This window comes from Bubalus kerabau, chromosome 1 (assembly GCF_029407905.1).
Source record: "Bubalus kerabau isolate K-KA32 ecotype Philippines breed swamp buffalo chromosome 1, PCC_UOA_SB_1v2, whole genome shotgun sequence".
In the NCBI taxonomy this organism is placed as follows: Eukaryota; Metazoa; Chordata; class Mammalia; order Artiodactyla; family Bovidae; genus Bubalus; species Bubalus kerabau.
The window spans coordinates 11,992,902-12,019,352 of NC_073624.1; the positions used below are offsets into that span (position 1 = coordinate 11,992,902).

At 44.3% G+C, this 26,451-nt stretch overlaps 1 protein-coding gene across 19 annotated transcripts in view; it reads right to left on the reverse strand.

Moving 5' to 3' along the window:
* ERC1 (ELKS/RAB6-interacting/CAST family member 1) overlaps nucleotides 1–26,451 on the reverse strand; it is a 272,013-nt gene that overhangs the window by 24,868 nt on the left and 220,694 nt on the right. For 12 of the 19 annotated variants that reach the window (XR_008710256.1, XR_008710258.1, XM_055567813.1 and 9 more), the window contains one exon: nucleotides 20,133–20,231. Coding sequence is in view for 17 of the 19 variants with exons in the window: in XM_055567813.1 (XP_055423788.1) it covers nucleotides 20,133–20,231 (99 nt within the window). In the remaining 2 variants the exon portion in view is untranslated. Of the gene's footprint in view, nucleotides 1–9,816; nucleotides 10,374–18,454; nucleotides 18,521–20,132; nucleotides 20,232–24,112; nucleotides 25,374–26,451 lie in introns of those variants that run through there. The other 7 variants (XM_055567917.1, XM_055567884.1, XM_055567891.1 and 4 more) reach the window with 4 other exon arrangements.

The window sequence follows — 26,451 nt, forward strand, 5'->3', positions numbered from 1 at the left end:
CTGCGCTTTCCTTATTTCCTTTTAAAAGTTTCTAAAATATAGTTTTATGTATTTTTTTAAATTAAGAAATCAATGCAGATTTTACTCTGAAAAGTATGGGAGGAAACAGGAAAGAAATAATAAACAGTCTATAGGTTTTCCATCAAGAATAGCACTTGCAACATTTTGCTGATTTTCTTCCAAGTCTTTTTATAAACTTACATAAATCAACTTTTAACTGTATCATACTTCACATTTTGCTTAAGACCCTGTTTATCCATTTAATGTTACATTGTGAGTCCTATTCATGACATTACGTATTTCTGGAAAACATGATTTTTAATGGTTGCTTTATAAATATATCACATTTCCTGTTTCTAATGCTATTTCCATGAAATAATTAAGACAGGCAAGAACCTCGGCTTAGTGGCTAAAACAATCTCTAACTTACTAGAGAGATCAGAGTGCAGACCCACATGGTATATAATACAGAAGTTGGAGCCTAGCTAGGAAAACCAGAGAAAGTGAATCAATTTAGCAATATTATTTTTGAAACACACACACTCACACAACTGTCTGGGAACAAAGGTGATACACTCAGGGGCAGGAGGTCGGGGGAAAGGCTCTGGGCTCTTAAGGGACCCTCCAGGTCCGAGGCCCTGTGTTGCCTGTGGTGTCAACACTGCCAACCACAGAAGGAAGAGCCGTTTCAATAAAGCACAGGGTCTGGAGAGTGGGGAAGTTGGACAGCTTTTCACAAACAACAGTACTCTCTCTCAGAAAAGACTCAGGTTTTCTTTCTGGCCAGAGATGCATATTCACACTGTAGGGAGCTCAGAAACTGAGTTTCAAAGCAGCATCTTTAAAGGCAAGTTCCAGGCCGTACTTCTTTAAATCACGCCCACCGTGCACGTCAACAACCCCACCGTCTGGCCGCTGTTCCCTCCACACCCCTCACGCCGCCACGCACCGCAGCCATGTTTCCAGCTTGGCCTCCTGTGGCCTCTTTCATGGACACGCTGATTTAAACAAAAAAATCACTCTGGGGATTTTCATTGGATTTGTGCAACTTACTCCCATTGTGTGTGTGTGTGTGTGTGTGTGTGTGTGTGTGTGTGTGTCTACATATAGTTGCCATCACATTTGGGCTACAAGAAAGAGCTGATATACCCTAGGTAATTACTGTTTGAGTTGGAAAACTGACATAAAAAAGCATGAAGACAATCTGATAAATGGTGGTAAGGGGAAGGTCAAATTTCTTATAGTAAAATGGAATCTGGAAACATGCTAGCTCACTGCTGTATGGCTGGGAATGAAAAAGTGGACTCTCAGGCCTCTGTTCTTAATCAGAGATGAATCTCACACTGACTTAAATATATTTCATGCTCAGGTGCTAACTGATAACAAAATACGTAGTGTTTTGCACTCTGCAATTTTTCAAAGTCCAACTGAAAAGTTACAAAAATAACAGAATTTGAAATTTTTTTCCAGGACACAAATTATTTCTACATAATGGCCAAGATGCCCTCTTCTTCTCATGTTAAAGGTAAGTGCTTTTTAAAAACAAAACAAAAAACTAGAGAGCTTACTCCATGAAAGCATATGAAATTGCTCAGCCAGCGGTCTCCGAATGTGTCCATTAAGAGAAAAGTCACTGTAGCCTCTGTGAGACACATTTAGCCATGTCCATCATGGGGAAAATGCCCTTATCTCTCCCCTCCCCCTCCAGGTCTAACTTGGGCCGACCACTCAGAAAAGAAACCGTATTTCCCGCAAGGAAGAACTGTGACTGCCTAACCTCAGGAGGGAAGAGGGACACTCGCCAAGTAGGAAGAGGACGCTCACAGGATCCAAAAGTTGTCTTTGGTCCACACCAACTTCAGAGGATTGGTAAGAAGTCCCACCAAAAGCAAGGTGGTCAGGCCACATCACAGTTCTACAGCTGTGCAGAACTAGAGTTACCTTTTTTTTTCTTTTGGCAAAAAGAAGTTAAAAAATGAACTTGTCGAGATAACCTCTGCTTCTAACAGAATGCCAAAATGGCAACATTTCCTGAATCCTACATTTACCAAGTTGTTGAGGAAAATCATTTAAATTTAAAGAACAGATGAGAGCCTTTCAGTTGATGTCCTGAAAGCTTTGTTTCTTCTGGTAAGGATTTACTTGCTTATGAATCAGATCCTCAAAATGGCTTCAGAGGCCAGTGTGTGATGACATAAAGTGACCTCGGGAAGGTGTTTATCTTAACCTCCCCTCCACTTGAGTATGACTGGATGTCCAGAGGTGTTTTGGAAGACAGGCAATGCTGTATGCTATGACACAGACTGTAATGGAAAAGTCTACAGCATCCCGTTTCTGCAGCCCATTCATCTAAGAGATGGGGACACACCAGGATGGGGCATGTGATCAAGTCCATGGCTGCTCTCCTCTCCCCACTGTTTCTGCATCAGACCTTCGTAAGTACAGGGTGGCTACTTGTGACACATTCTGGGAGCTCATTTTGAGAGCAGAGGTTTTATACCTTGTACTGAACATTATGTGGGACTTAATGCATTTGCCCTTGTCATACTAATGTTTTACTGTTCAAAAGATGCCACTATTTTTTAAGCTGCTGCTAAGTTGCTTCAGTCGTGTCTGACTCTGTGCGACCCCATAGACGGCAGCCCATCAGGCTCCACGGTCCCTGGGATTCTCCAGGCAAGAACACTGGAGTGGGTTGCCATCTCCTTCTCCAATGCATGAAAGTGAAAAGTGAAAGTGAAGTCGCTCAGTCGTGTCTGACTCCTAGCGACCCCATGGACTGCAGCCTTCCAGGTTCCTCCGCCCATGGGATTTTCCAGGCAAGGGTACCGGAGTGGGTTGCCATTGCCTTCTTCGTTTTTTAAGCTAATTAACATTTATTGATCATTTACTGTGTTCCTGGCAAAGTATTTTTGTACTGATGATTTCTCTGTCACTAAAAGATCCTCTTGTTCTTCCTTCTGTCTGCTGACATCCTGGGAGGCATGTTCAGATGTTCCTGAATTACTGCATAAACACCAGAGGCAGTTCTGATTTCTCACTGGGTCACCATCACACTGCTGTCCCCCAAGGTAGGCTCATCAAGAAAGTCCCAGAACAACCGACGCATTGACTTCCCCAAAACATTATTCTCTTAATGATGCTCCTGTCCAGAGGCCCCAGCAGAAAGCCGAACTTTGAAAAGTAAAAAAGAAGGCAAGCAAAAGGGAACAGGTACATGAAAAGACGTTCAACATCACTACTTATTAGATAAATGCAAATCAAAGCTATAATGCGGTACCACCTCACACCAGGCAGAAAGGCCATCATCAAAAAATCCACAAACAACAAATGCTGGAGAGGGTGTGGAGAGAAGGGAATGCTCCTACATTGTTGGTGGGAATGTAAATTGGTACAGCCACTGTGGAGAACAGTATGGAAGTCCCTTAAAAACTAAAAACAGATACCGTATGACCCTGCAACCCCACTCCTGGGCAAAAATCCAGAGAAAAACATGATCTGAAAGGATATGTGGACCCCATGTTCACTGCAGCACTATTTACAGTAGCCAAGACACGGAAGCAGCCTACATGTCCATTGACAGAGGGACGGATAAAGAAGCTGTTGTACATATACACAGTGGAATATTACTCAGCCATGAAAAAGAATGAAATAATGCCATCTGCAGCAACATGGGCGTTTCTAGTTAGAACCAGACACGGAACAATGGACTGGTTCCAAATTGGGAAAGGAGCACTTCAAGGCTGTATACTGTCACCCTGCTTATTTACCTTATATGCAGAGTACATCATGTGAAATGCCAGGCTGGATGAAGCACAAGCTGGAAACAGGTTTGCACAAGACTGCAGGGAGAAATATCAATAACCTCAGATATGCACATGACCCTACCCTTATGGCAGAAAATGAAGAGGAACTAAAAAGCCTCTTGATGAAAGTGATGAAAGTGAGGAGAGTGAAAAAGCTGGCTTAAAATTCAACGTTCAAAAAACGAAGATCATGGCATCACTTCATGGCAAATAGGGAAACAATGGAACAGTGACTTTATTTTCTTGGGCTCTAAAATCACTGCAGATGGTGACTGTAACCATAAAATGAAAAGACGCTTGCTCCTTGGAAGAAAAGCTATGACAAACCTAGACAGTATATTAAAAAGCAGAGACATCATTTTGCTGACAAAGGTCCCTCTAGTTATAGCTTTTCCTGTGGTCATGTATGGATGTGAGAGTTGGACTATAAAGAAGGCCGAGCACTGAAGAATTGCTGCTTTTGAATTGTGGTGTTGGAGAAGACTCTTGAGAGTCCCTTGGACTACAAGGAGATCAAACCAGTCCTAAAGGAAATCAGTCCTGAATTGGAAGGACTGATGCTGAAGCTGAAGCTCTAATACTTTGGCCACCTGATGCAAAGAACTGATTCACTGGAAAAGACCCTGATGCTGGGAGAGATTGAAGGTAGTAGTAGAAGGGGACGACAAAGGATGAGATGGTTGGATGGCATCACCAACTCGATGGACATGAGTTTGAGCAAGCTCTGGGAACTGGTGATGGACAGGGAAGCCTGGCATGCTGCAGTCCACGGGCTCGAAGAGTCGGACATGACTGAATGACTGAACTGAACGGGGGGGTCTTCCTTGGTGGCTCAGATGGTAAAGAATATGCCTGCAATAAGGGAGACCTGGGTTTGATCTCTGGGTTGGGAAGATCCCCTGGAGGAGGGTATGGCAACCCACTCCAGTATTCTTGCCTGGAGAATCCCCATGGACAGAGCAGTCCGGTGGGCTACAGTCCATGGGGCTGCAAAGAGTCCGACATGACTGAGTGACTAAGCACAGCACAGCACTGGAAACACAGAGGGTCCTAGAGAGTGTCATACTCTCTATGACATCCCTTTTATGTGGAATCTAAAAATAACTGATACAAATGAATTTACATACAAAAAAGAACCAGAAAGAGACTCACAGACTTAGAGAACGAACTTATGATTACCAGGGTGAAGGGATAACTTTGGAAAGGTCACATACACATTTGGATAATTAAAATGGATCACCAACAAGGACCTAACTGGATAGCACAGGGAACCGTGCTCAGTGTTATGTGGAGCCTGGATGGGAGGCGGGTCTGGGGGAGGATGGATACATGTCTGTATCTGCCTGAGTCCCTTCGATGTTCTCCTGAAACTACCACAACATTGTTAATCGGCTATTCCCCACTACAAAATAAAAAGTTTTAAAAGTCTGGGGGAAAAAAAGGAGGCACAGGAATAAAATTCGGCAGCCTGGCCTCAAAGTCCTTTTTCATGTCAAGAACTGAGCGTATCTTCTTGGTTATGATGTGCGTCAGGACCAGGAAGATGAAGGATGGTACCAGGTCTCTTCACAAAGGTTTGGAGCAGGTGTTACTTTCTCACTTAAATGCAGCTACTTTGTGAAACAATGCAGTTCTTTCAAGAAACAGAGTGAATGGAAATGACATTTTTGCTACATTAATTAGATATACTGTATATCAACTCACACATATTATTGACACTAAAAAAATTTTATATTTGACTTAACAAACATTTAGTGAGTGCCTTTATGCTGGGCCACACACAGCTTTTGCTGGCAGAAATATTAAGAATGACATGCATGAATGCTAAATCGCTTCAGTTGTGTCAGACTCGATGCGACCCAATGGACTGTAGCCCACCAGCCTCCCCTGTCCATGGAATTCTCCAGGCAAGAACACTGGAGTGGATTGCCATGCCCTCCTCCAGGGAGATGTGGCCCTATTTTGCATTAAAAAAAAATCATGAGATAATGGAACCAATGTATTGAGTGTACAAGAGAATTAAAATGTGTAAATTCAGGATTTATCTGTTTTAAACTTTCGTTTTGAGGTTTCCTTCAGGCAAACCTTCAAACTGCGAAATAAACCTCTTTATCTTGATTCAAGGCTTGGTTTGACTTGTTCTTCACAGATAAGGTTATACAATTCAACAACTTTTGTATTCTTAACATTCTCTGAGATCCAACCTTTTATTTAGCCTTCCTATCTGGAGCACAGACAGGACACTCAATGGATCCCCTGCATGTTTTTGGTGTGGTGGTCCTTACTCATCTTTAATCCTAACAAACTGAAGACAATGGTGCATTCCAGAACAGCCTTCTGTCTTATGCATCTGCAAGAGAGACGCTGGGCAAACACATGTCTCGTGGGGCTGCACCCTCACGATAACCAATAAAGCCAAACTAAGAAGGGTTCATGCTTTACACCTGCATGCCCTTCATCAAAAGCCAAATCTCACTGTTAACAATGAAAACCGGGAACATTTCAGCAGCGTTAGCCTGAGTTTGTGCCTAGCTAGAGGGCAACAGTGATTGAAAACAAAAAAAAAATTTCTTTTGGGGGGAAGTCGATAAACTTCTAAAATTTCATGAAAAGTTAAAGGATAACCTAAAGTTAAATGCAGACAAGTTCAGAGCTGCAAGTCCTGACCCTCCACGTCACAACCATTTTTCATGTGTGTCTACTTCACTTCCCACACAAACTTTACAGAATGGGAAATGGTCTTGCATTCCTCTTCCAAAACAAAAAGTCACGACAAATACAAAAGCCAGAATGACATTCAAAGTGTTAGTCACTCAGCTGTGTCTGACTCTCTGTGACCCCTGCCAGGCTCCTCCGTCTATGGGATTTCCCAGGCAAGAATACTGGAGTGGGTAGCCATTCCCTGATCCAGGAGATCTTTCTGACCCAGGGATCCAACCCAGATCTCCTTCATAGAAGGCGGATTCTTTACCGTCTGAGCCACCAGGGAAGCCAGGATGATGTTACTTCTACTATAAATATTCACTGTGGGTTTTGAGCATGAGCTGCCCATTCTCCCTGCTCGACCCTGCAATAAACGCTCCCCTTGCCCCACCAGAAACTGGTGTCAGTAGACTGGCTTTGCTGCATGTGGGTGAGCAGACCCAAGTTGGGTTTGGTGATACAAGGTCACTGATATGAATAGACGTTAATCAGAAAACTTACTGTATACAAAAATACCTGGTTCTAAGAGTAAAAACTCTCTCCAAAGGTTTCAGATTTAAAGGGTTTCATGGCTTGTAAAAGTGTAAGTGTGTTTAGGAAAACTGGAAAAGGTTACAGATTTGAAACATGAGAGAAAAAAAAAAAAAAAAAAACAGTGGGAATCGTTTACAAACTAAAATGCAATCATTTCCTCTCGGTTTTACAGCTCAGAAATCTGTTGTCAATTTTCCTTTAAGCACACATTACCACTCCAGCAGAACAAAACAGAACCTCCCCTATTTCCTGATCCAGATATTCTGTACTCAGTTGTATGGAGATGGGGAGTGGGGTTCAGAGTAAGATGAATCTTGGAATCTGAACCACAGGACTGCTAACTGCAGTGTGCCTATTTACTCCTCATTCAGTTAAAACCCAACGTATCTTATTCAGATCCAGAAATTCCACTTGAACAGAGAGCAGTGTGAGGGAAGGAGGCTCTGGCTGAGCCCACCTCCCTGTGGCTGAGAGCAGGTTGGGGCGGGAATTCTAAGTTCTTGCTTCAGTACTTGGAAACTTGTAAAATACATGAAAATGAGGTGACTCACCAACAAGAGGGCAGACAGTACATCCAGATGAAGACAGGGCAGATTAATGGGCAGCAAGTGGACAGAACGTTGCAGGAGGCAGAGAAGTTGGACAAGCCAACCCCTGGAGGGGACACCAGGGGACGCACAGCGGGCACCCTAAAGGGTGCTCAGACGGGACACAGAGTCAAGGAAGCACCCACTCTGCGAGACTCAGAGCTGCTAGGAGCAGGTATGTATTCCAAGATTCCTCTTTCCTGCTCTTTAAATAAAGATGGGAAAGAAACATCTTCAATTTAGTTCTTGGCTTGAGGCTTGCCTCTTCTCAAAAAATTATTTATTGTATTCTAGTAAACAACATAGGGGTTAAATACTTGTGTGTGTGTGTGTGTGTGTGCGTGCATCGATGTATATATACTTTACATGACTTTCCCATAGCAAAGTTCCAGGGCTGTATACTAATGAATGTCAAATTATGGGGAAAATGTCTGGGCACGGGAGAGAAAATGAAGCAAAAGAGGAAGAAGCTCACACTTTTTGAGCAGGTGAGCCAGCTGAGGGTGGATACTGAATTTCACAGGAAAAACCAGGTAGGCAGCTGGCCACAGGCAAGAACAGTGGCCTCAGCTCCTTGCGAGTCTGTTCACACACCATGTGCCCACATCAACTCCCACCCCGCCGGTCCTCTGGGGCCTGAAGTCCAACTCCTGCTGGACTGCTGCTGTGGTCAATCACTTCTTGGCTTATTACATGCTTACAAGACAGAAGGATGGATCTGAGAAAACAGCAACATGCTTGTTGCTTGCTGGGTGGAACACAGTGACGACCTCATCAGGACACTTCGTTTTCTTCTCTTAACCTTTGGGAATGGAGGGCGGGCACGAAAGGCTGACCTAGCTAGGATCTCAGTGAGTCACCAGAGAGGAGCGTCTAGGTTATGGGTCGCCCAGCCACTCGGTCTGCCTCGGGGTCCACAGGAAGACAGAGAAGGAAAGAGGCAAGCGCGGTTATCTAGTGACTAGGAGATGTGACAGCTGATCTGTCAAGGGCTCCCAAGTGGAGGCCAGGCTCTGGAGGAGACTCTTCTGTGACAGGCATTTATTTTGAGGCTGGGTTAAAAGGACAGGTGTGTGTGTGTCTGAGGATAGGGGGGTGTGTGTGTGTGTGTGTGTACGTACACGCGGAGGAGCTGGAGGAGCTGACACAAGCGATTTCGCCACCAGTCCCATGTGATGGCAGCACCCGTGTCGACGCCAGCGTCTCCTGCTGAAAGCTCCTGACCACCCTGCCCCCGAGGGTCACTGTGCCCTCTGGAGCCTCATTAGACAAGAAGCTGGGCTGGGAGGGTACAGGAGGGAGGGAAGGTTCCTATAGCCTGGAAGGCAGGGAAGATGGAAATGTATCTGCATCCCTGTGTACACATCAGAGACAAGTATCCATGCTGTCAGAAACGAGCTACATACAGGCACTGAATCTCCTGATGCTGAAGCTGGAGACAGCCAGGACATGTCCTGTGGCAGGTCAGAAGCATCTGTGACTCGGTGTGTGTAAGGACGCACCTGTATACAACTTGTAAGGCAATGGGGGGCCAGGGGGCAAGATGGGGAGAAAGACCTGTGCCCGTATTTCAGCAAGAGGACAGCTCAGGACCTGCTTGACTGAGGCAGGAAACGCTCCAGGACATCAGCCACCAGCCCTTCAGGGACAGAGAACAGCGCGGAGGGGGTGGAGGGCAGTGCGCAGGAGCATCAGGGTGGGGCCTTCACCCCTTCAGGCTGAACCAGCACCCTGCCTCCACCCGCTGCTCTGCCTGTGTCCTCGTCCCCGCCCCCAACTACATGAAGAATCCCCTCTCCATCCACAAACACCAGAAGTGTCATGAATCTGAGAACCCAAGCAGGATCTTGGCTGCTCTGAGCAGTCCTGCCTGGACTTAGGTCTGCCACAGTCAATCAGGAAATCATCCTGAAAAAGCAAATTCTTTCTGAAAATTTTATACACCATGAACAAATCCCACGGATTAACGATTTCCAGACATCACCCCCTTCACCTTGGGAGTCATCCAGGCTTTGGGTGGAAGAAAAAGATTTGGGAAAAACAAAAACTAGGAAGACTGTTTTCCGTTATGTTTTTCCCTACCCAGTTCTTCTATTTGAGAATAAAACCTCCCACACAGTCACTGAATTAATCTCTCCTTCCCCTATTCTCTGTTAAAATTCTTTAGCATAACACAAACTCTATAGACATCACCATTTCAATTACTAGTTGCTGAGGTTTAAGCAAAGCTTTATTACCTGAGGATACACAAGTGACTATGCCAAAGAGGCTCAGCACAGAAATCTACAAGTGGTGACTGATATTATACAAGTAACAGCCAGGGTTACCTTTATTTTCTTGGGCTCCAAAATCACTGATATAGTGACTGCAGGCATGAAATTAAAAGACACTTGCTACTTGGAAGAAAAGCAATGACAGATAGACAGCATATTAAAAAGCAGAGACATCACTTTGCCAACAAAGGTCCGTCTAGTCAAAGCTATGTTTTTTTCTAGTAGTCATGGATATGAGAGCTGGACCATAAAGAAGGCTGAGCACTGAAGAATTGATGCTTTTGAACTGTGGTGTTTTAGAAGGCTCTTGAGAGTCCCTTGGACTACAAGGAGATCAAACTAGTCAATCCTGAAGAAAATCAGTCCTGAATATTCACTGGAAGGACTGATGCTGAAGCTGAAGTTCCGATACTTTGGCAACTTGATGCAAAGTAGCTGACCATTGGAGAAGATCCTGATGCTGGGAAGGACTGAGGGCAAGAGAAGGGGATAACAGAGGATGAGATGATTGGATGGCATCACCCACTTGACAGACATGAGTTTGAACAAACTCTGGGACGTAGTAAAGGACAGGGAAGCCTGGCATGCTGCAGTCCATGGGGTTGCAAAGAGTCGGGTATGACTTAGTGATTGAATAACAACAACAATAATAACCTTCACTATTTACATGTTGTCTGTGGTGGGTTCCCTACTTCATGAGCAGAGCTGGCTATATCTGACAAAGGGTAAAGATCACAAAGGATAAAACACTTACTCTCTGTACCTTTACAAAAAGGTCTGCCCATCCCTAAAGCAGACCTGTTCCAGATAACGGGTGAACATAATATCAGAGAGGAAATGCTTACAATCTTCTCAGATTATTTAAGAAGTAAATAATTACAGTTAAAATTTCAATTTATAATGAATATCACTGCTATCAATAGTAACATCTGGGGCTTCCCAGGTGGCATAGTGGTAAAGAATCTGCATGCCAATGTAGGAGATACAAGAGACATGGGTTTGATCTCTGGGTCGGGAAGATCCCCCTGGAGAAGGGAATGGCAACCCACTCCAGTATTCTTGCCTGGAGAATTCCATGGACAGAGAAGCCTGGCGGGCTGGAGTCCACGGGGGTCACAAAAGAGTCAGACATGACTGAACATAAGCACAACAGCAGTTTTGCTGGTTGGTTGGTTGTTTTAAAGAAACATACAATTTGCTTCCTATCTCCCAATGCCAAAAAATTTCTGTAGCTTCTTCCCTTTCAAAAAACAGTAATATCAACACAAAATAAAACACTGGTTGAATAGAGAACTGGATGTGGCAATGAGTAGAACCAGAAAATTCAGAGGGCTGGTGTGTCTCTGGCTTGCTCCCCTCCCGCCCACCGTCCACCGGTTGCCACGGAACATGAAGGCCATGGTGATTCACCCTCTGAGGGCACCCCCAGGCTCGTGGCTTGTCACCTGCCCCAACACCTGTGGAGGGTGATGTTAAGTCCACCTATTCTTTGACATTCCAGCCCTCAGAAAGTGAAGCCTGAGATGCTCTGCCCCACTCCACGCCAGATGGTCTCGGTGACTCGCCCTGAAGGAACAGAACACAGCAGAGGTGGGCATGTGTGACTTCCGACTGCAGGACCTAAGAGTCACAGTGGCTCCTTGCCACCTTCTCTTCATTGCTCACTTTGGGTCCATATGGATAGGAACGGAAGGTTCCCGCCAGCGGTTGGCATGGACCGTGAGTGAATATGCACCCACGTGGGCTCTGGCTGCATCAAGCTTTAAACTACAGATCCAGCTGACATCCTGCCCGCAGCCCCAGAGACACTCAGGCAAGAGCTACCAAGCCAAGCTATTCCCAAATTCATGACCCAAAGAAAACACTGAGATAACAGAGATATAGTGTTTTTTTAATGCTGCCAGGTTCTGGGGTAATGCATTATGCACAAATAGAGAATTAATTCCAATAAGATGGATGAACCTAGAGCCTATTATACAGAATTAAATGAAGTAATTCATTAATAGAGAAATAGAGATACTGGAGAAGGAAATGGCAATCCACTCCAGTACTATTGCCTGGAAAATCTCATGGACAGAGAAGCCTGGTAGGCTACAGTCTGTGGGGTCGCAAAGAGTCGGACACGACTGAGCAACCACACTTTCATAGAGATACACCCTCAGCAGCACCCACAGGGAACCACCGAGAGGGCACCAGATTCACACGATAACTGCCTGGCACACTGCCTGCCATGCTTAGTCGCTCAGTCGTGTCCGCCTCTTTGCCACCCCATGGACTGTAGCCTGCCACTACCTGCCCCTTCCTCTGTGACCCTCGAGTCTCCGGTGCAGACCTGGGTTTCTCTGCTGTACCTCGGATAATCATTTTTTCTGTTGGAGAAAATCTGTCGTTCAGTATTTGTTTCATAGTCCTGAGACCTGTGTTTCAACCCACCTACCTAGTGCAGTGTAGGTACATGGGAAGACTCCCAATAAACAGTTCTGAGCTAATTTTCTCATTTCAGTCCATTTTAAACCAAACCATAAAAACCTCAGACCACACTTATGGACTTATTCTGTGTACCTTTGGACCCAGGAGTCAGTGCAGGAGAGTGGATGGAGAACGTGTATTTTAATTTGTAAAAACGTGAAGTCAAAGATAAACAGCCTGGTTCAATTCTGGAGGATGTCACAGTGTGAGCACTAGATTTTAAATAGTGACCCAACAACAAGTGACTATGAGAACGTCAACACTGAAGAGGCTTTCGTTTAATACCCAAAATGCCTTAAGAAAAAGCTGAGTGACGTATTTTATAGTCACATGAAAAGGAACCCAGACAATGTCAGAGCATTCTGGGCTTGCCAAATCCCTCCTCAGGCAGAAAGTCCATGACTCTAGTCTTGAAACTGAGGAAGAGAGGGAGGTACATGGTCCGTGCTATCTTTCAATGAGAAGACATGAAATCTCACTAACAAGTGGTTTGCCTTAAAACCTGAATTTTCACCAAAAAGAACCAGCCATCTGTTTTGAATATTTTAAAGACTAAGCCTCTATTTGAGCTGTGCTTTGATCTCCTAGGATAATAGGAAGACAGTGATACAGTCCAGCTACACCTCAATCAAGTGTGTGCATTTAATTCATCCCAGAAACGCCGACCGCCAGGCCCAGCTGCAAGCTTCAACCTCGTCATCGCGGGACCAGGAGGAAGGACAGAGACATCAAGGGGGAATGGCTTTTTTGTTTTGGTTGATGATGCATTTTTGGGTTCAAGAAAATAGTCCTTTAACCCAAAACAGACAGTAATCCTAAAGACAGAAAGAAATATATAGAAAATAACAAATTAGGGAGAAGTTGAGGACAAGTTAATGAAAGAAATACTGCCGAACCCTATTGTAACACGACTGTTGTTTAATAGCTCAGATAAGATGCGAGTCAGATCACATCCTCCAAAACATAATTCTATAAAATAAAAACATGATGTAATAGGCAAGCATGAGGGCTGTCTCCTGGAACTGGTATTAAAAGGGGTCTCGTCACATGTTAGCTGAGGGGTAGGTGATAAATTTGACAGTGTATCCTAGAAGGTGCGCTAGGAACTGACTGGGACCCCCCACACATGAACTGTGTCAGATCACAGGATGACCTGTCGAGCTGTTGTTCAGTCGCTAAGTCATGTCCGACTCTGCGACCCCATGCACTGCAGCCCGCTAGGTTTCTCTGCTCTTCACCATCTCCCACTGTTTACTCATACTTATGTCCACTGAGTCAGTGATGCCATCCAACCACCTCATCCTCTGGAGCCCCCTTCTCCAGCCCTCAATCTTGCCCAGCATCAGGGTCTTTTCAGGGTACAGAGTAAATTAAAAGTTTAAAAATACCTACTACACATGCATGAAACTTCTAATACATGCAACTTTTTTTTAGGGCAAAAGCTCCCCAGTTTTTTCTTTCAAAAACTATTTATTGAGCTCCGCAGAGTCTGCCCAGAGGACTGTGAAAAACAATTAGGATGTGAAGGATTTTATTTTGCATGAAGTGCAAGGATATTTTTATTATCCAGGGAGAATGCCTGAGTTACAAATAAGGCCACAAACAGGAAGAGGGCACATCCTCATTAGTCAAATGCTCCTAATTGTTAAGGACCCATGTTCCAGAAATGCTTAAAACACCGCAATTTTCAGTTTAAGAAATAAATCAAGTGAGTCTCAGGACAACGTCATCTTAAATCATTCAGCAGAAACTATAAAAATGTAGGGGGGAACCTGTGGAGCACTGTATAGTGCGTCTTAAAACCACACTGAAAGGGCTCTCCCCCGAGTGTTTATAACTCGATCACATGGCCCGAGAGGCCCCCGCCTCACTGAGCTCACGCGATCACCAAGTCCCTTGAGAACTACTCAGAGCCTCTGTGTCAAGGCAGCCTGCAAACCATCCTCAGGTGAGAAAACTTTAGCAGGAAAGGGCGCCTGCCAGCGTGGTTGCTTCTTAGAAGGCGATGGGGTCTGACTTAAGGTCTGCAGCTGACCTCCCGCAGGGACACCTGGTAGAGGAAGGGTCTACACGGCTGCTCAGGCAGGATGGGTGATGTCATCAACAATTGAGAGATTCTGAAAAGAAGACGTTTCTCTTGCTGCAGGAAAAATGAATTACTAGGACTGTGCGTGACTTGTGCTGCGAGAGGAATGTTACTGCATTAGGAGAGAGGAGAAATCTATGAAGTAAACAGTAGCATCAGGGGATCCTGGGAACCCTGGAGGGGTTTAAGCACTCTCACTACCAATATCACACAGCCCCTGACGGAGCACTTCCCGGGTGCTGGGCCAGGGGCTAAGTGCACTGAGAACGTTTGTACTTGTAACCCCACCAGGACCTTCGCTGTAGGTTTCATCACTGCCACTTAGCAGATGGGAACCTGATGCTTGGAGGAGAGGTGAAGTGACTCCAGGGAAATTCCACAGCTACCGAGTTCAAATTTGTTTGAGAGGCAAAGCATGTTATTTAACACTAAACTATTAAACAGCCATAAAATAATACACCTGCCATACAAGGGACACAAAAGAAAACATGTTTTGTCAGTTTCGCAGGTGGGATATAACAGAGAAACTATAAAAGGCAGGATAAATAAAATCAGAAATGAAAAAAAGAGGAACTTCCCTGTTGGTCCACTGGTTCAGACTCTGCGCTCCCAATGCAAGGGGCCTGGGTTGGATCCCTGGTCAGGGAACTAGATCCTAAATGCTGCAACAACGAGTTCACACGCTGCTATTAAAGATCCTGCATGCCACAATGAAGACGGAGGAGCTCGAATGCTGCACTTAAGACCTGGCTAAGCTAAACACATAAATAAATATTTTTAAAAAAAGGAAATGAGAGAAGAGACATTATAACTGATACCAAATACAAGAATTATGAGGCTACTATGAACAATTACATTTCAACAAACTGGACAACCCAGAAATGAATTAATTCCTAGAAACATTAAACCTACCACATTTGTAGGTATCACGAAGAAACAGAAAATGTGAACAGACCAATGACAAGTAAGGGAAATGAATCAGTAATTAAAAACCTCTCAAGAAATAAAAGCTGAGGGCTAGCTTGTTTCACTAGTGAATTCTAAGAAACATTTCAAGAAAAAGTCACACCAATCTTTTGAAAACTTTTCCCAAAAAATACAAGACCGGAGAACTCTTCCACATTCAGAAGATACCTAAACCAGAAAAAGATGTTGCAAGAAAAGAAAATGACATGCCAGTATCTCTGCTGAACACAGATGGAAAAGTTCTCAACAAAATGTTAGCAAACTAAATCAACAACACATTAAAAGGACCATTTACCACGATCCAGTGGGGTTTATTCTAGGGATGCAAGGACGGTTCAACACCTGTACTGATGGTTGAAATCAGCCTGTGTGAAACACCACATGAACAATATGAACAATCAAAGTTATACAATCGTCTCAACAGTGCAGAAGAAGCATCTGACAGAATAACATCCATTTACTAGGGGGAAAAAAAACTCTCAAGCAGAAAGAGAGGGAACTGGAAAGACAGTCTGCTCTCATGGATTTAAATAATTAATATTGTTAAAATGTTCCTACTACCCAAAGCAATTTACAGATTCAGTGCAGTCCCTACCAAAATTCCAATGGTATTTTTCACACAAATAGAGCAGAGAATTCTAAAATTTGTATGAAACTGCACTGGGGCCTTTTAAGACTCCAAATGTGGTGGGGCCTGTAATGTGTGAAAATGTGGTGTACATGCAGCTGACCCTTTAACAATGCAGGGGTTGGGGGCACTGACCTTCTGCATGGTCAAAAATCCGTGTATAACCCAAGAGTCGGCCTTCTGTACCTGCGGTGCCTGTGTGTCCCTCACTCCGTATCCCTAGATTCGGCCAATGGTGACGGGGCAGTACTGTAGTATTTACTGCATAGGTGGACCTGTGCAGTTCAAACCTGTGCTGTTCAAGGGCCAACTGTACACACACACACACACACACACCGAGTAATACTACTCAGCCATAAAAAAGAAGAAAATCCTGCCATTTGTGACCACACGGATGGACCTTGAGGCCATTATGCTTAGTGAAGTGACTCAGAGAAAGACAAGCTCTGCACAATCTCACTTACATGTGGAATCTAAAAAAAAAGCCAAACTCATAGATGTAGGAACAGATTTGGTGGTTGTCTGTGGTAGGGTTTAGCGGTGGGCAAAATAGGTGAAGAGGGTCAAAAAGTGTAAACTTCCAGTTTAAGCTGATAAACATGTCCTGGGGATATAAAGCACGGTGTGTATGGTTAATAACACTCCACTGTATATTCACACGCGTCCTCAGTCGTGTCCAACTCTTTGCAATCCCAGGAACTGTAGCCCGCCAGGCTCCCTTGTCCATGGGGATTCTCCAGGTGGGAATACTGGAGTGGATTCCTCCTCTAGGAGATGCCTTCCTCCAGGGAATCTTCCTGACCCAGGGATCGAACCCGCGCCTCTTATGTCTCCTGCACTGGCAGGTGGGCTCTTGTTACCACTAGAGCCACCTGGGAAGCCCCCCTTGCTAGGAGTTAGACTCTCCTGTGGGAGGAGACAGGGAGGATGGAGGCTCAGGATCTGTGGGCCCTGTTTCCTCTGACACCATCAGGTCTTCTTCTATGTCTGGAAAAAGGGTCAGCAATCCAAACCCAGCCCCCTTCCCACATGCGGGGAGGGGCGCCCTGCTAGGGCAGCACGGAAGCCCCTATGCGCTCCCAGGACAGACAAGGCGGCTTTGCTGTAGGTGGGGCCTGGTGATCTCCACCTGACTCCTGCACGACTCCCCCCGAGGCTCCACAATGACAATCCCGCCCCTCGTGGGGCACAGTGTAGACCATGAAAACCAGCGTGCTGACTCGCTCAACATCAGCTCTGTCTGGCATGCAGCATTCCAGCCCCAAGAGCCTCCTGGCTGGCACTGTGTTTCAGCTTCTTCCACAACCTCAGGGTGAAGCCACGTGGCAGGTTTCCCATCTTCACAATGCACGCTCCTTGCCATGACTTACCTCATCGTTCTCCTCGGCTGTGTCTCCATGAGAGCTCTACACCACCCGTGTGATTTTAAAGGAGTCGGGGGTAACACTGAGACAAAGACTTCTCAGGGAGAACTGACCTCAGCAGAGCGAGATGGCCAACAAGCATGGGCAGTGAATCCAGAGGGTGCAAGGCCATCAGGATGTGTGAACTTATTCATCACCATTATTATTTTTTCTAAGCAAAGGATTTCCTCAGTCAAACCTCCAGGGCATCAGATCAAAGAGAGAGGCTGACACAGCTGGACCGCATTTTCTAGCCAATTGGCCGGTAAAGCAGAATCTAGACAGTGTCCTGGCAACTGTTTGACACGGCAGCAATCCACAGAGGAGGGGAGAGGAACTCTGGAGACCGACTCTTTATTCAAAAAGTCTTGTATCGCTTCTTCACTTCTCTTTCTGTTTAAGACAGTTTGGGAGCAATGTCCAAGCCCCAGGGGACTGTCCCAGGTGGGCACTGTGGAAGAAGCACTAACCCTGAGAATCCAGAGCATTCTTCTATACACAGAAACTAAAGCTTTTAGTCCAAAGTGCAGGTGTTTTTTTTTTTTTTAAGACTAAATAGTATTAATTATCATAAAAAGTACACCCCAAACCTACTGGCAGAGTATCTGATTGATTTCTTCTATTTCCAGTTTGATGTGAGTCAATATAAACCTTACCAGGACACTGTTAAATCATGCCAGAGTGGGTAGTTTATAAATAAAATAACAACAGGAGAAATTTAGCTACATGCCCTGGAAGTTCTTCCAAAAATGTACAAAAAGAAATGACAAAAGTGACTATTAACATACAACAAGGAAAAAGAAAAAAGCCACAGAACCCAAACCCCGCTATGTCACAAGCGAGCGATACACACGGGAACCAGGTGAGATGAGAAAGCAGAGAGCAAACCAAGGATTCAGTGAATCACAGAGAAACAGGATGTGAAATGATTGTGTGGAAGGAAAAAAAAAGTGAAGGCAAACAGAACACGTTTCTGTAGTTTAGGAAAGCTGTTCTCACCGTTCTGAACAAAATGGCTGAACTAAGAGCAAGTGGGGGCTACGCCCAGATGCCCTCCTCCTCGTCCTACGGGGAGGACGCAGGGCCCAGCGCAGCGTGGGGACGAAAAAGAGCTGGTTAGTACTCAAGACAGAGACAGGCACGACACAGCCGCAGAGAATGGCCTCCGGCTCCCGACCCCCCACACCAAGCTCTGACCTGCCCTCGTTTTGTCCCCGCACGTCCAACCTCCCCACTTCCTTGACACGCTCTTGTCTATTGGGCAAAACGACCAAGCTGGAGGCTTTTCTTTCTTCTTCCTCAACCCTTCCCCATTCCTGTTTGCCTCCCGCTCCTCCCAGGCATCCAATCCTGGTATTTGTTAGCAAAACCTGTTTCAAGGGAAGGCTGTAATCCTCACCCTACGTGTGTGCTGAGTTCTCAGTCGTGTCTGACTCTGTGTGACCCCATGGACTGTAGCCCACCAGGCTCCTCTGTCCATGGGGTTTCCCAGGCAAGAATACTGGAGTGGGTTGCCATGCCCTCCTCCAGGGGATCTTCCTGACCCAGGCATCAAACCCAAATCTCCTGCATTGCAGGCGGGTTCTTTACCACTGAGCCACCAGGGAAGCCCCCTAAAATCCTCATCCTACATAAACTGGCATAAACTCAGTTCCAGGTATCAAGAAAACAGTCAGAGAAAAGCAAATGGCTTCTTGGCGAGGACTGATTGCTGCCACTGGGCAGACAGCTCTCCGCTTTGCCTAAGATTGCACTCTTTTCCTCCCTAAAGTATAAGCCGCCTCTACGGGCTTAGTGAATGTCATCATACAATGATTATAACCTTCGAAACCTTAGGAAAAAAACTGCATTTTCGATATTATTGTGCTTTCATGTGCAGCGTTTCCTCTTCGTCTCCTAAGACGGAGCTATGTATCTGGAGGAGGGGCTTAGTGGGGGAGTTCCTCTGGACTCTTCGATCATATGGATGTAATTACTTAACTATTATTTTTCTCCCTCAGCTGTATATGTTAAGATTGAGTGTGATGGAGATGTTGAAATCTGATTTTTGGCAATGGGATATGAGGTAATCTGTTCACTGCTCTCCCCCATCCATCATATTCAAGATCTTGGGAGAGTTCCCTTCTTCCAGAACTGGCACTGGATATGGCTCCCTTCAGGCTGACTCAGTGCCTCCTTTGCACTCATGAGGAGCTGAAGGCAACTGTTTAAGGAGGATGTGGATGGAGAGGTCCACCAAGGAGACAGGAACGAAAAAACTAAGTTTCAACCTTCCCGTTTAACAGGTGATAAGCAGAGATTTTCAAATTTGCAGGTAAATACACACACTGAGTTGTGTGTGCCTCACTGGGCTTACACGGAAAGTTTTCTTTTTCTACTGAAGCAGGACAGATACAAATTAGTGAGTTTCTCTGAGAAGATTAATTTTTTTTCTCATCTCAATTTAAGGATTCTTTAGTGTTCCTTTCAAATCTGTTGGGTAACGCCTCTTAAAATACTCAGAATCAGGCACCACCTTCCTATACAGAAATGGACTCCGTATTTAGAAAAAAAGTTTTCAGAAACTGATTATTTTTATTTTTCTAACTTGTACCCCAGAGTCTGTAACACGCTACTACAGAATACATCAAAACAAAAGCATGCTGGTTTTTCAGAAGACAACTGAAAGCAGCCTTACCTGGTCTGGGGAGGGTTTGTGATTGGTTTGACCGGAATGGGAGGATCTGAAGTGGTCGTCCTCGTAATTGTCGGCCATTAACTTCATTCGATTTTGTGTCTAGGAGGAAATGATTCACAAGGTCAAGCTCAGGCAAAGTCTCTATGACACACTGTACAGTAACAAGCACCTTAAAAATGTACCGAGAGAGGGTATAACGAGTCCCGTCTGGAATAAATTAGACGTAGGATTTCTGAGGATACTGGGTGGTGGTGGAGGGAAAGCTCAGGCACTGCTACACGCTGAACTGTGCCCCCTCAAACCCATGCTGAGGGCGTAAGCCTCACATACCTCCATACGTATGGAGGCAGTCTTCGGGAGCTGATTAGGGTGAAGTGAGGTCATCAGGGTGGGGCCCTGATCTGATGGGACTGTGGCCTTCTAAGAAGGGGGAAGGACACAGTGGGGAGGGGGCTTCCAAGAGCCAGGAGGAGGGCTCTCATGGGAACTGGGTCAGCTGGCACCCTGACCTTGGATTTCCCAGCCTCCAGGTGGGTGAGAAAACAAATTTCTGCTGTTCAAGTGACTCAGTCTGTGGTATTCTGTTACAGCATCCCAAGCAGGCTAAGACAGGCACCTAAACTGGCACGAGAATTCTGGACGGAAGAGTAATTTCCTTAAATTAAGCACTTTATGCAGTGCCTGTTTTTTTTTTTTTTAAATGAAGAGTGGATGACACCACACATGGGAGAGAACACTGTGACCCTATTTTTTCACTTCGTGCTGGGCAGGACCCATCTTGCCAGGTCACTGTGATAGTTACTCATCCTTTTAAACAACTATCCATTTGGGGGAGATGTTATTTAACACACAGACCATAAATACCAGAAGAAAAGTTATCCTTATCTGTAAATGATTATATACTGAGAAAAATCCAGAGAATCATCTGAAAAATGATTACAACTTACGATAGAGGTCAGTAAGGTGATCGGACAGAAGCAACATATTAAAATTCAATGACATCACCATTTTCTTTATTACCATCAATAAACAATTCAGGCTTTGGAAATGAGTTGAAGATTCTGAAATCCTTCTCTTTAGTCCTAAGACTGGAAGTGGATTATTCTCTCATGGCCTCTCCTCCAAGTTCAACAGAATGGAGGAGCAGATTGGATTCTGTGTGGTTGGTTAACTTAAGCCCTAAGTGAATGTATGTACACACACACACACACATATATATACACATCTATAAAACATTTTAGAGAATTTACTTTGCAGAGCAAGCAATTTAGAAAATCCACAGAACCCTATGCATGTGATCAAACAGCAATATTGTTAAAACCTGAGGTTCTGAAAGCATTAAAAATACATTTGCTAATGTTATATGATTCAAAAATGTTCACTGTAGATAATTTAAAACAGAGAAAAAAAATTACTCCTAAGTCCCTCTAACCAGTGATAATCATTGTCAATATTTGCGTGAATCTGTTCAGTCTCTTTCCTATGAACCTAAACAGTAGCATGTTCTGATTTATTCTTTGCTTTTGCTATAATGCAGTATTTTAAAATTGTGACTATTGTGCAGTGTATTTTGACATCTGGTAAGACATGTCCTTCTTCACCAATTCTGCTTTGTCAAAATCTGATTGGGTATCTTTAAAACATTTTCTTGGTAAATGTAAGACATTTTGTCTAGTTCCATAAAAAAAGTTTACAGAGATTTTTCTTTGGTACTTTTTTCACATAATGATGCCTAAGCAGGGGCTTTAGAGCCAAACTGCCCAGGCCTGAATTCTAGTTCTGCTTTTTACCAGCCAGCTCAGCTTGGGCAAGCTGCTCACATGCTCTGAACCTCAGTTTCCTCTCCTTTAAAATGTGCATAGCAATACCTTCTCCCAGTAAGACTGTTGTGACGATTAACCCAGGTACTAACATAAGCACTTACAAAGGCACCTGGCATAAAATCAATACCCAACTAATTTTAGCTATCCCTATTATTATGAACATTCCATGTCATTAAATATTATTCACTGTAAGGAGATCAAACCAGTCAATCCTAAAGGAAATCAACACTGAATATTCTCTGGAAGGACTGTGAATTCACTGGAAGGATGCTGAGGCTCCAATACTTGGGCCATCTGATGTGAAGAGCTGGCTCACTGGGAAAGACCCTGATGCTGGGAAAGACTGAAGGCAGGAGGAGAAGGGGAAAGCAGAGAATGAGATGGCTGGATGGCATCAACGACTCAAAGGACATGAATTTGAATAGACTCCAGGAGACAGTGGAGGACAGGAAAGCCTGGTGTGCTGCAGCCCATGAGGCCCACAAAAAGTCAAACACAACTGAACGACTGAACAACAAACTCTAATTTTAACTGGCTGCACAGTGTTCAATTGAATGGATGCTTAATGAGCCCCATACTGTTGGGCACTTGGGCTCTCTAGATTTTTACTGAAAAACAATATACATACATTTGTAGCCAATTCCTCCCTCCAGGATATAATGACAGAAGAGAAAATCCCTATAAAAAAATTGTGATATCAAATTTCTTTTCTGAGAAGACTCGAAGTGGCCTTAAAAACACGCAGGGGAACGTTTCTCATGTCACGTGGTGCTGTGTGACCGATGGAGAGGCTTCTGCAACGAAGGAGGGAAAAGCAAAGGGCAGGGGCACGCCAGAAACACCTCCACGTCAACTTTAAGAGGAACGTGCGGCAGAAGCACACTTGAACAGTTACTATCTTAGAACGTGACACACAATCTTGAAGGCCTGATACCCAGTGCGAGTTTAGAAACTTGGAGAACTGATAAAGCACACGCAAATCCCCTTCCAGAGCAGGATGTATCTCAAGTATCTCTGAGGCATGAGACCGAAAGCCTCCAAGAAGAACTGATCATAGGAGATAGATAAGACCAAAGGTTACTTATTTCATGTAAGCGAATGAAGAAGTAGATACAAGAACGTCTCCATTTCTGAAAGACCTGAGGTGTATCCAAGTTGAGCCAGGGTTCCCAGGCCTAAGGTTCATTAATTTGGTGTGAAGTCTGTTCCCTGCAGACAGAGGCTGAGCGCTAAGCCCCCGACAGCTCACAGAGTAGTAGATGTTATACAGACCCTGCGAACGGCACTGTTCTCAAGGAGCTCTTGTACCGCTCTTCTTAAGATAAGCCAGCAAGCACGAAAGGTGCTTTATAGCCAAATATCTTCCCTTCTGAACCATGCCACGTGCCTGTGCAGACAGCTAGACTCCCTTGGTCTCCTGACATGAAGAATAAGATTGTTTGAAGGAGTAAAGAGAGGGGGAAAAAAAACGATGGGAAGAAACTTGCTGAAATAAACTTTGTAAGCCATAAATGTGTACCTCTGTCTACAGTTATACATATACCCTTTCAGGGAATTCGCTGGTAGTTCAGTCAGTAAAAAATCTGCCTGCAGTGCAGGAGACCTGGGTTCAATCCCTGGGTTGGGAAGATCCCCTGGAGAAGGGAATGGCAACCCGCTCCAGTATTCTTGCCTGGAGAATTCCGTGGACAGAGGAGCCTGGTGGGCTAGAGCCCATGGTGTCACAAGAGTCGGACACGACTGAGCGACTAAACCACCACCACCCTCCCAGAGGAAAAGGAGCTCCTTGTTTAGACTGCTAACCTCTTCTTCTGAGACTGAGATATCAGTGCTCAGACACGGCAGTTCAGAAATGACACTTCACAGAAAAATATTTTAGTTAGGCTCAGAAACAGTGTATGCTGGTGATCCAAACCCAGGTACTAAAAAATGTTTGAATTCTGATCAGTTATCTGGTTGTTCACTTATCTTTGCTTTTTGGCTTCTGAGAATGCTATTAACCTACCTAAATGAGCTTTAGAAAGAATAATACTTAGAAATATTCTGAGATATTTTAGAAAACATATAAATAAAACTTAACCTTACTAATTAGCATTATTTCCAATTATAATTATCTTGAAGAAAGCAATAAAATGATTTCTGCCTACATTCTTTGAACCTTGGAAATCATTTTATTAATAGTATAGTGAATTTCAGTTAAACTTTGTTATATTGGTACTTGATATATAAAATGAAAAAAGCATAATCGCCATTATTTTTAGGTGGGTCAGATGCAGCGTTGGCTATAAATTTTACAAAGTTTCACCAAATTACCTTTGACCTTTATTTTAAACTTCATTACATTAAAAAGTATAAATTAGTTATTATTCTTTAAAAATTTTTAAATTTATCTTTGGCTGTGCTGGGTCTTCACTGCTGCAACTTCATTCTCTAGTTGCAGTGTGTTGGCTTTTCATTGCAGTGGCTTCTCTTCTTGTGGAGCCAGGCTCAAGAGTGTGTGGCTCAGTAGTCGCAGCTCCTGGGCTCTAGAGCACAGGCTCAGTACTTGTGATCGGGCTTAGCTGCTCTGTGGCAATGTGAGATCCTCCTGGACCAAGGATCAAACCAGTGTCTGCTGCACCGGCAGGCGGGTTCTTTACCACTGAGCCACCAGGGAAGCCCTATGAATTATTCTTGAGTTGTTCATTTATCTTTCTAGCTGGGAAAGTTCCTCTTCCACTGGTTGGACAGCTCTGGGGGGCTCCCTTGGAACAGTGCGGGAGGCAGAAGACAAGAGCTGGATCAGAAGAGAGAACTGTGCTGAATTCAGCCCGGCAGCTGTCACTGTCAGACTACCTTCACATCCTATTTTCTCAACTAGAGGGCAAGCTCTAGAATAGAAAAATATGTCTCCTACTGATTTTGAGATCTTTTTTCTTTTTGATGTGGACCATTTTTAAAGCCTTTAGTGAATTTGGTATAGCATGGTTTCTGTTGTTTACCTTCTGGCTTTTTGGCCATGGGGCATGTGGGATCCCAACTCCCTGACCAGGGATGGAACCTGCACCCCCTGTATTGGGAGGTGAAGTCTTAACCCCTGAACCAGCAGGGAAGTCCCCCAACCAATCCTGTTTTGCTTTTCAGAGAAACAAGTTTGGTGGTTTAATTATGGTCCTGGTTAGGATCACATTGGGAAAGGAGAACCATCCTGTGCACTTTCTATGTGGCAGACTTTCTGTGTCCTTGGACGTGACATCACTCCTGCATTCTGGCAAATACGCGCTAAGCTCGTCTTGTCTATCCATTTCTTGCTCCAGATCTAGAATCAGCCACTTTACCGAAGAGTTCACTTGGTCAGCGGGACACCAGTGGGTTAGGATGCTCAGGGCTGCAGGATTATCGCTGCTTCCAGGTTGTTTCAGTTCAGAGCTGGGAAAAACTTTTTTGTAAAGATGAAGAACATTATGAATGAACAGCAGTATTTTCAATTTAGATTTAAGAGTCTAGATCTGACCCTTAAAGAATAAGTTTTTACTTAACCTCTTTGATTTTATACTTTATATATCCTTTTTCCTCTTAAGCTGAAAAACCTTGGTTCCTTACAATAATGGTGTAATTAGCTTTTATTGGCTTTATCCATCAGAATAATTCTTTGAAAATACCAATACCAATGTAACCACTATCAATATGCCTTCAGCATGAGCTTTAAAATTTCTTTGCATTATTTTTCTTCTTACTGGTGAGTATTTTACTGAGAAAGTACAGAGAAAGATCTGTAATATATACAGTTAGCTGAAATAATCCTAGGCTCTATGTGGCTATGTCAACAATTTAACAAATAACCAGATTCATCTGTTTACAAAACTCAAGAACTGCTTTCCCCACTTTCTGATACGACTTTATTTTTATTTATGTAAAACATCCGTATGATTCTAGGGTCAAAACTTTATATATAAAACTAGGTCCCTTCAGAGAAGACTTGCTTTCAACCCTGCTTCTCCATTCTATTCATTTCCTCTTTTCATAGGAAATTTTGGGCGTAAATTTTAAATTCATCTTTAAATCTTTCTTTATGTACTGTAAGCAAGCATACACTCTCACAAACATTTCTGCATTCACCCACCTTCCTCACATGAAAAGTAGAATACTGAGGACTTCCCTGCTGGTCCAGTGGCTAAGACTCTGTGTTCCTAGTGCAGGGGGCCTAGGCCCCACCCTAATCAGGTAACTACAGCAAACTACATCCCAGGGGCCGCAAGTGAGGCACAGGCTGGCCAAATAAATGGTATTCTTAGAAGTAGAATATTAAATACACTGTTCTTGCTTTTTCATTTACCAATGTATTCTAGAAGCGGCTCCATCTCTCCCTCCATTCTGTTAGATGTACTATAACTGATTCAACCAGCACCCACCACCGGACACCTGGGTTATATCCAGTCTACTGCTATTACAATCAACCAGCACCCACTGTCGGTCGCCTGGGTTATTCCCACCCTGCTGCTCTTACAAACACTACA